Source organism: Nomascus leucogenys, chromosome 14 (assembly GCF_006542625.1).
Source record: "Nomascus leucogenys isolate Asia chromosome 14, Asia_NLE_v1, whole genome shotgun sequence".
NCBI classification, from domain to species: Eukaryota; Metazoa; Chordata; class Mammalia; order Primates; family Hylobatidae; genus Nomascus; species Nomascus leucogenys.
In genome coordinates, this window is record NC_044394.1 from 13,050,569 (window position 1) to 13,064,947 (window position 14,379).

General features: G+C 37.0%; 1 protein-coding gene across 2 annotated transcripts in view; it reads left to right on the forward strand.

Annotated features, from left to right (window-relative positions):
* Positions 1-14,379, forward strand: part of GTF2A1L (general transcription factor IIA subunit 1 like) — a 59,564-nt gene continuing 45,185 nt past the window's right edge. The window contains exons 1-3 of one of the 2 annotated variants that reach the window (XM_003262363.3): positions 30-110; positions 3,041-3,142; positions 3,353-3,476. In XM_003262363.3, the coding sequence (XP_003262411.2) occupies positions 90-110; positions 3,041-3,142; positions 3,353-3,476 (247 nt within the window). In that variant the 5' untranslated portion in view covers positions 30-89. Of the gene's footprint in view, positions 111-3,040; positions 3,143-3,352; positions 3,477-14,379 lie in introns of both variants that reach the window. The other variant, XM_003262366.3, reaches the window with a different exon arrangement.

Genomic DNA, 14,379 nt, shown 5'->3' on the forward strand with positions numbered 1-14,379 from the left:
CGTACATCGTTCAAAAAGTGCCCAGTGTTTCCCTCCGCGTGCACGGCGTGCCGCGCAGGCGCCAAGGGCCAGGTGCTGGAGGTGCTGTCATGGCCTACCTCAACCCGGTGGTAAGGAGGACCTCAGGCTCTGTGCAGAGGGAGCGCCCTGGGACTCCGGGTTCACGGCAGCCGAACCCTGCACACCCTTTTATTTCCCCCTGACACTTTACAGATTGTCATAAACCCTCTCTCTTCCTTAGGGGCTGGGGCTCTTCCTCACCTCTGTGTTGGAGGAAGCTGATGAGGGCCAGTAGTTCAGCAGGAAGTTGGGCCAGCCCCGCCAAAAGAACAAGTGCCCTTTTTCTCTTTTCACCCAAACTGAGGCTATCTAGTTGGGGTGTTTAGAGGTGGAACTCATCCTCAACCCTGCTCGTTTCCTAGATGCTAGAAAACCTCCAAGTTCGGTTGTGTTAATTTTACTGTGGACATTGTTAATTCCAAGCTGTATTATTTACTGCTTGAAATAACAATGTGATATCTCATGTTACCTCCCCAAATGTTTTTAGTGTCTTTGCCTACCCGCCTATTTCGTTGTCCTTTAACAACTTAATGCTTAAGTGTACAACCTACATTACCCTCCTACCCCTAACGGACACTTAATTTGCACAGTGAGAATTTCTAGTCTCAGTGGCACTTATGAGATCATCAATTATAAAAACCTGAATCAAAGAACAAAAATCAAGAATTCATCTTTATTACCAATTCATCTCAACAGACTTCACATTTCGTGAAAGGCAGTGTGCTTGTCCAGATCTGTGTAATTTTATGGGTTCGGGGTATTATATATGCAGTATAAAAACTCCATTTTTAGAGACATGCTACTTTAATTATATCTGTTTTATGACAGTGTGTTTTAAGATACATAAAATACCTATGCTCTGACTGAATATAAGCTTACTAGGTATGCCAATTTATCTGATTGTGAATTCTATGAAGGAGTGTCTGTGTTTTAAATAGAGGAGTTAAGATGGACTATACATAGTTTTAATAAAGATAACAGGGAAAGCAATACAAAGTCTGTGGTCCTAGAAGAGAAAATATGTTCAATACCTATTTTGATTTTTGAAAAATTGTGTTCTAATGGGTACTTTTTGACTACTGCTGTGTTAAGATTTTTTAGCCCTAAGAGTTTTTTCCTTCGGTGTTAAGCGTGATCACACTAGCTGGGACTACCACTGAAGCATCAATTTAGTATGCCTTTATCAGGATAAACTGTTTTAGAAGAAGCAACTAATTTAGGGGCATTTAGTCTTAATGCATGTGCTTGTGAATAACATTATTTAAATGTTACTGATTGGCCTATTCATATAGGCTTACCCTGGGTCTTTAGAAGGGTTAAAGCATAGCTTTAAATACTAAATACTCTTAGGGGCTGGGAACTGTGGCTTACACCTGTAATCTCAGCACTTTGGAAGGTCGAGGTGGGCAGATCACTTGAGCCTAGGAGTTCGAGACCAGCCTGGCCTACATGGTGAAACCCCATCTCTACTAAAAATACAAAAAATTAGCCAGGTGAGGTGGTGCACGCCTGTAGTCCCAGCTACTCTGGATGCTGAGACAGGAGAATCACTTGAACCCAGGAAGCAGATATTGCAGTGGGCCCAGATTGTGCCACTGCACTCCAGCCTGGGTGACAGAGCAAGACTCTGTCTCAAAAAAAAAAAAAAAAAATTAAAAAAAAGCATAGCTACTCTTGGCATGAACAGGAATATTTAAGAGTATTTATTTAGTGGGTAGTGTGAAATGGCAATCCTAGAGTGCCACAATTTTCATTTTGGCCTGCTTAAGCAATTTGAAATAAGAGCAACTCAACTAAATTCCTGCTTTGCTGTTTCTTGCCCGTGGAACTTCCACTAAGTCAATATTGTCAGCACATAGCATTGCCGTTTTGGCCTGGGGGCATAGTTTATATAGATTTGAAGGGCTGAGTTTTTTCACATACCCTCTTTTTTGTTGCTATAATTAGTGTTTAATCTGGGTAGAAATCTGCTTAATTTCATTGTCATGGCATGTTTGACTAGGAGGTATTTTAGAATGTGTTATTTCCTCTCTTCAGTATGCACACTGTGGATGGGTAAGGATGCCCTTCTTAGGTTCTGGTAGGAAATCCGTTTTGGAGCAGTTGTATTTGACAATGGTCCAGAATATATATTTTTTGGACTTTGTGTGTTTTGGAAGTGAGATGAGCTTTAATTGCTCTATTTTAAGTGCTTACCCCAGTCTTATGGCTCGGAGTTTATTTATATTTGTGGAAATAATATAGTGAACCCTAAAAAATTCTCCTTTGGCCACTTTGATAAAAAGGTAAATTGAAAACAGAAGGTCTATTTCTAGTTGACTTACATTAATTTCCCTTTTAAAAGGAGTTGGGGAGGTTAAATACTGACACAAAAGGCAAGTAACATGACAATAACCATACGTCTTTTAGATTATTAGCTCATATGTTATTGTAGTCCTGTAATTCAGTCTTGTAGATAGGCTGAGACTATGGGTCTGAAGCTAACACAATTTATGGAAAGCTAAGACTATATTGGGAATAGGAATGTACATAGTAAAAGTTTTAATGGTGACTTTAGAAGACTAGAAGGTATACACTGCATATCTTTTAAGGCCAAATATGTTCAAACTTGAGAAGTCAAAACTTTAACAGGCCGGGTGTGGTGGCTCATGCCTGTAATCCAAGCACTTTGGGAGGCCGAGGCGGGTGGATCACGAGGTCAGGAGTTCGAGACCAGCCTGACCAACATGGTGAAACCCCGTCTGTCTAAAAATACAAAAACTAGCCGGGCGTGGTGGCATGCACCTGTAATCGCACTTACTCAGGAGGCTGAGGCAGGAGAATTGCTTGAACCCGGGAGGTGGAAATTGCAGTGAACTGAGATTGTGCCACTGCACTCCAGCCTGGGTGACAGAGCATGACTCCATCTCAAAAATAAATAAATAAATAAACAAAAAATAAATAACAATAAAATAAAACTTTAACAATTGCTTTTATGTAGCCTCAACTCTACAGATCTGTAATTGAAGATGTAATTGAAAGAGTTCGGAATCTATTTGCGGAAGAAGGTATACAGGAACAAGTTTTAAAAGACTTGAAGCAGGTTTGTAGCCGATACAACTTTTTCTTCCTGTCTTTTGTTGTTTTTTTCAGCATACAAAACTGATATAGTTCTGATCTCTCAAATTATAGTTTAGTACTTATTCATTGTGCCATCAGGATAACAAGTTAGTTTTTAAGAAACTGAAAAAAAGAGAAGTATCATTATATATGTATATATTTTTTAAAGTAAACTTTTTTTTTTCCTCTGCAGCTCTGGGAAACCAAGGTTTTGCAGTCTAAAGCAACAGAAGACTTCTTCAGAAATAGCATCCAATCACCTCTGTTTACTCTTCAGTTGCCACACAGCTTGCACCAAACATTGCAATCGTCAACAGGTTGGATACCATTAGTAAATGAGTACTGTTAGTATTTTCAGAACAAATTCTCATTTGGGAATGTTTTTCAGTTAGACAGGGTAATGTTCTTAGGGTGAGAAGGCTTGGACACCTAGATCATTTCTATTAAATGAACACAGTATAAATCATTGCCTCATGTAATTATTGATTAAAAACTCAGGTTATTCAAACTAGTTGTTATTTTAAATATTAAATTTTACAAAGATGATAAAGTCTTTCTTTAGAGGAAAGTCACATAGTTTGTCAGCTGTTGGGAGCACCCATTGGTAATTTCAGATAATTTGATTGGGTCTAGTCAAGGATTAGAAGTGGCAGAGGGAAAGGTGAGTGCTTGCAAGTTTGTGTGTTCTCTTTCTCTTATTTTTTGTGTGTATTATAAATCTGATGTATTGGGAGCAAAATGGAGAGTTCAGAATATGGAGATTATTCAGGTTACCTCACTGTTTTGGATATATAAAATGATGGCTAGAAATCGATCATGTGCATTTATCTTTATTGTTGGACTTAGCAAATCTAGACTTCTGCTTTTAAGGGAAATGTTTGTCCACATTATGCATATCAATTTAAACTGGAAGGGACTAGCTAATAAAAGATAAAACTTAGAGTTTTCTATCCTTGTATGCTTGATTCCTTTCTTTCTCCTCTGATTCTTATAATCTTATGTTACTCGTGTGTATATATAAATGTATACTCACATACAAACAAGTTTTACTGGGTTTAGCTGAAATTCAGCAGAATAGTCTGTAAGAAGCGAGGGCAGATTTTGGATTAGATTATCAGTAATAAGTAGATAGTTCTTTGCATGCTTGGGAAAATTCACATGAAAATTACATGGGCCAAGGTGAAGAGAACATTGTAAGGATGCTTGTACTTCTGTTACAAAGTGTGAGAATTTACATGTGGCAGCAATTCTAACATATAAAAATGAATAAATTAACAATGAATGTTGAATTACCAAATACAAGTTTTATCAAATACTGCATTTATAAAGTATAATCTTGCTCTGTAAGAATTAGTCTTGGCAGTTTTAACTGTTGACACATTGAAACATTTTTCATCAGTTGGGTTTTTGGCTATACTTTAATTTTAAACTACTATTTCATTGGGACATCCCCTTCTCTGTTTAAATAACATTCCCTTGGACTTCTGTTTTCTTAGTCACTGTTTTATTTATTACAGAATGCTAAAGATTTTTTTTTTAACTTCTGGTTGGCATGTGGGTGTGGTGGGTATGGAAGAGGAAAATACTTGACTGTCTTTTATCAAAAGAGGCCGAGGCGGGTGGATCACCTGAGGTCAGGAGTTCTAGACCAGCCTGGCTAACATGGCGAAACCCTGTCTCTACTTAAAACACACACACACACACACACACACACACACACACACACACACACACACAAATTAGCCAGGCATGGTGGCTCATGCCTGTAATCCTAGCTACTTGGGAGGCTGAGGCAGGATAATCACTTGAACCTGGGAGGCAGAAGTTGCAGTGAGCTGAGATCACGCCACTGCATTCCAGCCTGGGCGACACAGTGAGACTCCATCTTAAAAAAAAAAAAAAAAAAGCATGGCAAACACTTCTAAGATTCTGTCATTCAAAATTGCAATACTGGATTTTGCCGCAAGATGGTAATATTACCAGTGATTTAAATAACAAAATAGTCTTGCAACTAATGTATGGAGTTTGTTTTTACTCAGCACCTTATTCTGTATCTTAGCAGTTAGAATAATAGAAATAATTACATTTTAAATAGTTTTTCTCCTTATTCTCTTCTACATCATTTATAATGAAGAGGTTTCAGAGGAAGTACATGTATCCCTTAAAAGTGCTTTATAGGCTTGTTCCTGTCTGTCTTCATTTTTAGGTACCAAACAATAAGATTCTTAAAATAAATAGTCTCATAAAATTGAAGTACTTCTTGATTATATCTTCTCATGGTATGCTTTTAAAAGCCTGATTAAAATAACTTAAACTTCGAGAATTTTTTCTCTCCTTTGATAACAAGTTCAAATTAAATCTACAATTCAATAAGTCATTTGCCTTTGTCTGTTCCATCTTAAAACTTGTTTGCTCAGTCAGAATCACAATGAGATACCATCTCACACTAGTCAGAATGGCTATTATTAAAAAACTGAAAAACAGATGTTGGTGAAGCTGCAGAAAAAAGGGACCACTTATGCACTGTTGGTGGGAATGTAAATTTGTTCAGCCACTGGAAAGCAGTTTGCAGATTTCTCAAATAACTTAGAGCTACCATTACTCATCAGTTCTATTACTAGGCATTTACCTGAAAGAAAATAAATTGTTCTAACAAAAAGACACCCACATTTGTATGTTTATTGCAGTACTATTCACATTAGCAAAGACATGGAATCAACTCAACCCATACATGGTGGATTGGATAAAGAAAATGTGGTACATATGTACCATGGAATACTATGCAACCTTAAAAAAGAGAGAAAGAAATGTCCTTTGCAGCAACATGGGTGCTGCTGGGGCCATTATCCTAAGTGAATTAACACAGGAACAGAAAACCATATATTGCGTGTTCTCACTTATAAATGGGAGCTAAACATTGGGTACATACAGACAGAAAGATGGGAACACTGGGTACTCCAAAAGGAGAGAAGGAGAGAAGGGGGCAAGAGTTGAAAAACTACCTGTCAGGTACTGTGTTCACTATTTGGGTGACAGGATCAATAGAAGCTTAAACCTCAGCATCATGTGATATACCCATGTAACAAACCTGTACACATACCCCCTGAATCTAAACCCAGAAACTCGTTTGCTCTATCATATGTTCTTCGTTTTTTGTGTAGTAATTTCCTGTATCTTCAGTTCTCAACTTTGTTTGGTCTCAGGACCCCTTTAAGCTCATAAAAATTAAGGACCCCAAATAGCTTTTAAAATGTGGGTTGTAAGTATCTATTTACTATATTGGAAATTAAAACAAAAATTTAAAAAATACTGGTGTATTTAAAAATTTAATTACATGTTAACATAATAGCATATATTTATGAGTAATAATTCTTCAAGAACAAAAATATTTAGTAAGAAGAGTGTCATTGTTTCACTTTTCTGCAAGTCTTGTTAATGTCGGCTTAATGAGATCTGCAGAAATGAGCTGGATTCTTATCTATTTCTATTTATTTAAATTTTATTGTATGTATTTAAGGCGTTCACCGTGGTGGTTTGATATAGATAGATAGATAGATAGTGAAGATGTTGGTATAGTCTAGCAAATTAACATATCTGTTGTCTCACATAGATGCTCATTTTAGGTACTTTTAGTATGCCTCAAGTCTTCTCTTTTAGCAAAAATCCCAAGTGCAGCACAACATTATTAAGTATAGCCCTCATGTTATCTATTAGATATTTAGACTTATTGAGCCTATGTATCTGTGACTTTGTATCCTTTCACCTACATCTTCTCATTTTCTCCCTTCCTGCCCCTGGTAACTGCTATTTTATTCTCTATGTCTGTATTTGACTGTGGTTTTTTTTTTTTAACATATAAATGAGATTATGCAGTACTTTTCTTTTTGTGTCTGGCTTATTTCACTTAGTGTAATGTCCTTCAGATTCATCTATGTTGTGACAAATGGCAGACTCTCCCCCTTTTAAAAAGCTGGATAATATTCCTCTGTGTGTGTGTGTGTGTCTGTGTGTGTGTGTGTATACAGACCTACCACATTTTCTTTATCCATTTGTCCATTTGTAGACACTTTGGTTGTTTACAAATCTTGGCTATCGTGAGTAATCTTGCAATGAACATGGGAGTGTAGATATTTTTATGAGATAGTAGTTTAATTTCCTTTGGGTATATATCCATAAGAAGGATTGCTGAATCGTGGTAAATCTATTTTTAATTTATTTAGGAATCTCTGCACAGTTTTATACAATGGCTGACCATTCTGCATTCCCACCAACAGAGTACAGGGGTTTCCTTTCCTCTGTACTCTCACCAACACTTGTCATCTCTTTTCTTTTTGGTAATAGCCATCCTAACAGGTGTGAGTTGATATCTTAATGCACTTTTGACTTATATTCCTCTGATGAGTAGTGATGTTGAGCACCTTTTCATATACCTGTTAGCTATTTTTATGTTGTCTTTGGAAAAAGATCTATTCAAGTCCTTTGCCAATTTTTGAAAAGGTTATTTGTTTTTCTGTTATTGAGTTTTGTAAATCTTTTAATATATTTTGGATATTAAGCCCTTTATGAGATATATGGTTTGCAAATATTTTCTCCCAATCTGTTGGCTGCTGTTTTATTTTGTTATTTGTTTTCTTTGCTGTGCAGGAGCTTTTTAATTTGATGTCTCTATTTATTTTATTTTATTTTTTTGAGACAGGGTCTTGCTCTGTCATCCAGGCTGGAGTACAGTGGAGCAATCACAGGTCACTGTAGCCTTGACCTTCCAGGGTCAATTTATCCTCTCACCTCAACTTCATGAGTAACTGGGACTACAGGCATACTGTATCATGCCTGGCTAATTTTCAAATTTTTTGTAGAGACCAGGTTTTGCTGTGTCGTCCAGGCTGGTCTTGAACTCTTGGAATGAAGCAATCCTCCCGCCTCGGCCTCCCAAAGTGCTGGGATTACAGATGTGAGCCACTGTGCCTGGCTTATTTATTTTTGCTTTTGTAGCCCGAGCTTTTGGTGTGATATCCAAAAAATCTTTGCCAAGGCCATTGTCAAAGAGGTTTTCCTCTGTGTTTTGGTCTTGGAGTTTTATGGTTTAAGGTCTTATGTTTAGGTCTTTTATCTATTTTGAATTGATTTTTATGTACGGTATAAAAATAAGAGTCCATTTCATTCTTTTGTGTGTGGAAATTCACTTCTCCCACCAGCAACCATTTATTGAAGAAACTATCCTTTCCCCATTGTGTCCTCTTAGCACCCTTGTTGAAAATTAGTTGACCATATGTGTTTGGGTTTATTTCTGGGCTCTCTATTCTGTTCTGCTGGTCTTTGTGTCAGTTTTTATGTCAGTACCATACTGTTTTGATTACTACAGCTTTGTAATATAGTTTTAAACAAGAAAATGTGATACCTCCAACTCTGTTTTTTTTTCCCCCCTCTGAATTGCTTTGGTATTTGATGTGTTCTGTTGTTCCATATGAATTTTAGAATTTTTTTTTGTATTTCTATAAAGAAAGTCATTGGAATTTTGATAAGAGATTTTGTTGAATCCATATTTTGCTTTGGGTAGTATCGACATTTTAATGATATCAGTTATTCCAGTCCATGAACATGGGTATTTTCCCATTTATTTGTGTCCTTCAGTTTCTTATATCAATGTTTTATAGTTTTCAGTGTACATATCTTTTTTTTTTTGAGACAGGGTCTTCCTCTGTCATCCAGGCTGGAGTGCAGTGGCACAACCTTGGCTCACTGCAGCCTCCACCTCCTGGGCACAAGCCATTCTCCCACCTCAGACTCCCAAGTAGCTGGGACTACAGGCATGTGCCACAACATCTGACTAATTTTTGTATTTTTTGTAAAGGCAGGGTTTCTCCATACTGCCCAGGCTGGTCTCAAACTCCTGAGTTCAAGCATTCCACCCACCTTGGCCTCCTAGAGTGTGCATAGCTTTCACCTTCTTGGTTAAGAATTTTATTTTTTAAGATGCTATTGTAAATGAGATTGTTTTTATGATTTTTTTGGATAGGTAGTTATTTGTGTACCCAAATGCCACTGATTTTTTATGTTGATTTTGTATCCTGCAACTTTACTGAGTTCATCCTCTTTAAATATTTGGTAGAATTCAGCCATGAAGCCATCTGGTTCTGGGCTTTTCTATGTTGGGAGGTTTTTAATTACTACCTCGATCTCTTTATTTCTTATATCTGTTCCTAAATTCAATCTGTTGTGATATGTTGTTTTTGTGAAAGTATAGGAAGAAAATCTAGCCTTCCACAGATACATAGTTGGAGAAAAGGGAAGCATTTTAATAGTATTTTCAGATAATTGATAACTACACTAAAACTCAACAAATGGTAGTTTCTGAGAGGTTAGCTGCATGATGGAATCTGGAACCACAAGGAACTTTTTGGAATATTTCATTAGGGTTTATTGGTATACCTTGCACTTTGAATGGCTTTTTAACACGTGTAATGTTACAGCATACATTGGTTATTTGGAAAAATTGGTTTGCTGTCATACAGTTGAAACATTGTTCATTATACAAGATTAAAAAAATCATATTCATTGATATACCTAAGCCTCTCATCCATTGTGGTTGATATGAATTTTCCAAAATTAAATTTTTGCTTGAAAACTTGAGTTTTATCATTGGCAAATACATGCTGTCAGTTTTTCTTGAAGTGATGGGCATGCTTAGTTTATGTTTAAAAAAATGTCTGCCAGATACCCAGTTTGAATAACTATAGTTGCTGTCAGTTATTCTTTCAAGTAAAAATGGTGTTTCTTGAAAAAAGAGGCCATTTTTTTTTCTTTTCAACTTTTATTCTAGATTCAGGGGTACACAGGCAGGTTTGTAACATGGGTATGTTGCATGATTCGGAGGTTTGGGGTACAAATGCATAGTACCACCAGGTACTGAGCATAGTATCCAGTAGTTAGTTTTTCAGCCTTTGCCTTCCTCTCACCCCCATCCCTCTAGTAGTGCCCATTTTCTCTTGTTGGCATCTTTATGTCCATGGGTACTCAATGTTTAGCTTCTATTTGAAAGTAAGAATATGTGGTGTTTGTTTTTCTGTTCCTGCATTAATTCACTTAGGATACTGGCCTCCAGCAGCATTCGTGTTGCTGCAAAGAATGTGATTTCTTTGATTTTATGAGTGCATAGTGTTCCATGGTGTATATATACCACATTTTCTTTATCCAATCCACTATGGATGGGCACCTGGATTGGTTGCATGTCATTGCTATTGTGAATAGTACTGTGATGAACATGGGAGTGCCTGTGTTATTTTGGTAGAAAGATTTCTTTCTTTTGGATATATAGCCAGTAATGGGATTGCTGGGTCAAATGGTAGTTCTATTTTAAGTTCTTAGAGAAATCTCCAAACTGCTGTCCACAGTGGCTGAACTAATTTACATTCCCACCAACAGTGTACAAGTGTTCCTTTTTCTCTGCAGCCTTGCCAGCATTTGTTGTTTTTTGACTTTTTAATAATAGCCATTGTGACTGGTGTGAGGTGGTATATTCTTGTGTTTTGATTTGTATTTCTCTGGTGATTAGTCATGTGGAGCATTTTTTCATATATTGGCCACTTCTATATCTTCTTTTGAGAAGCGTCTGTACGTGTCTTTTGCCCACTTTTTAATGGGGTTATTTGATTTTTTGTGAATTGTTTAAGTTCCTTATAGATTCTGGATATTACAACTTTGTCAGATGAATAGTTGGTGAATATTTTCTACCATCCTGTAGGTTGTCTGTTCACTCTGTTGATAGCTTCTTTTGCTGTGCAGAAGCTCTATAGTTTAATTAGGTCTCACTTGTCAATTTTGTTTTTATTGCAATTGCTTTTGAGAATTTAGTCATAAATTATTTTCCAAGGCCAATTTCTAGAATGGTGTTTCCTAGGTTTTCTTCTAGGATTCTTATAGTTTGAGGTCTTAAATTTAAATCTTTAACCCATCTTTGTAACTGCATGCAAGTTCAGTCACTCACTACTTGCAGAGTCCAGTTAACAAGAGGGAGGTGTGGTAGAAAGAAAGTGACTTTGCAGCCAGGTGTGGTGGCTTATACCTGTAATCCCAGCACTTTGGGAGGCCGAGGTGGGTGGATCATGAGGTCAGGAGTTTGAGACCAGCCTGACCAACATGGTGAAACCCGTCTTTACTAAAAGTACAAAAATTAGCCAGGCTTGGTGGTGCGTGCCTGTAATCCCAGCTGCTCAGGAGGCTGAGGCAGGAGAATTGCTTGAACCTAGGAGGCAGAGGCTGCAGTGAGCCAAGATCATGTCACTGCACTCCAGCCTGGGCAACAGAGCGAGACTCCGTCTCAAAAAAAAAAAAAAAAAAGTGACTTTATTTCCAAAGCTGGCAAGGAGGAAGTGGCTTGATTCCTGTCCAAAGCAATCACTTTGAATTTTGATGAGGGAAGGCAAGGGTTTAAAAAGCTAAAACTTGATATGGAAGGCATGCAAGAATTGTACTGAGTACAACGTCTGTGTGTCTTGTTCTGTTGGCTTTCTTGGGTTCCAGTCCACCTGGAGCATGGGCTGGAGTCATCTCAACAATGGCAAGGTTGTGGACTAGCTGCCTTGCATTTATCACTGCAGTTTTGCAGCTGGGTCCCCAGGCTTGGTCTGTTTGTCTCAAGATTAGTCCCTAGAACTTCTGACTAGGCACATAATTAGATACTAGCATACAGTTAGATAAATGTGAAGGGAGTATATGCCGTGAGAAAGGGAAGGACACGAAGTCTATTTTCGGGCTAAGGGAAAAGGCTTCTGAAGTTTGCTTCAAGGTTAGGTCTTGAATCCAAAGGGAAAGGAAAAAAAAGTTTTAAAATGTATTTTGAAGTTAAGCTGCCCAGTTACATCTTGAGTTAATTTTTGTATGTGGTAAAAGGTAGGAGTCTAGTTCATTCTTCTGCATATGGCTACCAGTTACCCCATCACCATTTATTGAATAGGGAGTCCTTTCCCCATTGCTTATTTTTGTCGACTTTGTCAAAGATCAGATGGCTGTAGGTGTGTGGCTTTATTTCTGAGTTCTCTATTCTGTTTCACTGGTCTATGTGTATGTTTTTGTACTGTTGCTGTGCTGTTTGGTTACTATAGTCTTATAGTATGGGTTGAAGTTCTGTAATATGATGCCTCCAGTTGTGTTCTTTTTTGCTTATGATTGTTTTGGCTGTTCAGGCTCCTTGTTGGTTCCATATGAATTTTAGAATAGTTTTTTTCTAGTTATCTGAAAAATGACATTGGTAGTTTGATAGGAATAGCATCGAATCTGTAGATTGCTTTAGGATGTATGGCCATTTTAATGATATTGATTCTTGTATTCCATGAGCCTGGAGTGTTTCTCCATTTGTTTGTGTCATCTATGATTTCTTTCAGCAGTGTTTTGTAGTTCTCCTTATAGAGATCTTTCCCTTCCTTGAGTAGATGTGTTCCTAGGTATTTTATTTTTGTGTGTGGGTATTGTAAATGGGATTGTGTTCTTGATTTGGCTTTCAGCTTGAACGTTGTTGGTGTAAAAAAATGCTACTAATTTTATACATTGGTTTTGTATCCTGAAACTTAACTGAAGTCATGTATTAGTTCTAGGAGTCTTTTGGCGAAGTCCTTAGGGTTTTCTAGGTATAAGACCATATTGTCAGCGAAGAGAGATAGTTTGACTTCTTTTCCTATTTGGATGCCTTTTACTTTTTCTCTTGAGTGATTGCTCTATACTCCCAGCATTATATTGAATAGGAGTGGTGAGATTGGGCATCCTTGTCTTTTCTGGTTCTCAGGGAGAGTTCTTCCAATTTTTGCCCATTTAGCATGATGTTGGCTGTGAGTTTGTCATAGATGGCTCTTATTATTTTGAGGTATGTTCCCTCAATGCCTAGTTTCTTGAGGGTTTTTCTTTTATCATGAAGTCATGTTGGATTTTACCAAAAGCTTTTTCCATGTATATTGAGATGATCATAGGTTTTTGCTTTTAGTTCTGTTTATTGTATTTGCCAATAAATCATATTTATTGATTTGTGTATGTTGAACCAACTTTACATCCCAGGAATGAAGCTTACTTAGTTGTGGTGAGTTAACTTTTGATGTGCTGCTGGGTTCAGTTTGCTAGCATTTTGTTGAGGATTTTTGCTCTATGTTCATCAGGGATGTTGGACTATACTTTTTTTATCATGTCTTTTTCAGGTTTTGGTATAAGGGCGATGCTGGCTTCATAGAATGAGTTAGAGAGGAGTCCCTTCTCCTGAACATTTTGGAATAGTTTTCAGCGTATTTGGAGTAGTATCAACACTGCTTTGAACATCTGGTAGAATTCAGCTGTGAGTCCATCTGGTCTGGGGCTTTTTTTGGGTGGTAGGTTTTTTATTACTAATTCAATTTTGGAACTCAATATTGGTCTGTTCAGAGTTTTAATTTCTTCCTGATTCAATCTTGGGAGATTTTATGTTTCTAGGAATTTATCCATTTCCTCTAGATTTTCTAGTTTGTGTATGTAGAGGTGTTCTAATAGTCGCTGAGGATCTTTTGTATTTCTGTGGGATTGGTTGTAATGTCATCTTTGTCATTTCTGACTGTGCTTATTGGAATCTTCCCTTTTTTTCTTTGTTAATCTAGTTAGTGTTCTATCAATGTTGTTTATCCTTTCAGAGAACTAGTTTTTGTTTTCACTGATTCTTTTTTTCCCCCTTAATGATCACTGTCAGAAAATCATTGATTCTTTGTATGGATTTTTGGGTCTCAATTTTGTTGTGTTTCACTTCGATTGTAGTTATTTCTTTTCATCTGGCTCTAGGGTTAGTTCTTGTTTTTCTAGTTCCTCTAGGTGTGATGTTAGATTGTTAATTTGAGATCTTTCCAACTTTTTGTGGTAGGCATTTAGTACTATACAGTTTCCTCCTAACACTGCTTTTGCTTCATCTCAGAGATTTTTGGTATGTTGTGTCTGTGTTTTCATTTATTTCAAAGAATTTTTTGGTTTCTGCCTTAACTTTGTTGTTTACCCAAAAGTCATTCGGGAGCAAGTTTTAAAATTTCCATGTAACTGTGTGATTTGGAGAAATCTTGGTATAGATTTGTTTTTGTTTTTGTTGTTGTTGTTTTTTGCTTCCAACTATATTAGTCTTTTTATTGTCTTGGTAATGTCTTCCAGAGTTAACTGCTTCTGTTGTAGGTGATAAAAATGTATAAGGCTCTACTTCAGATGTTGATACTGCTATGAGCGTGG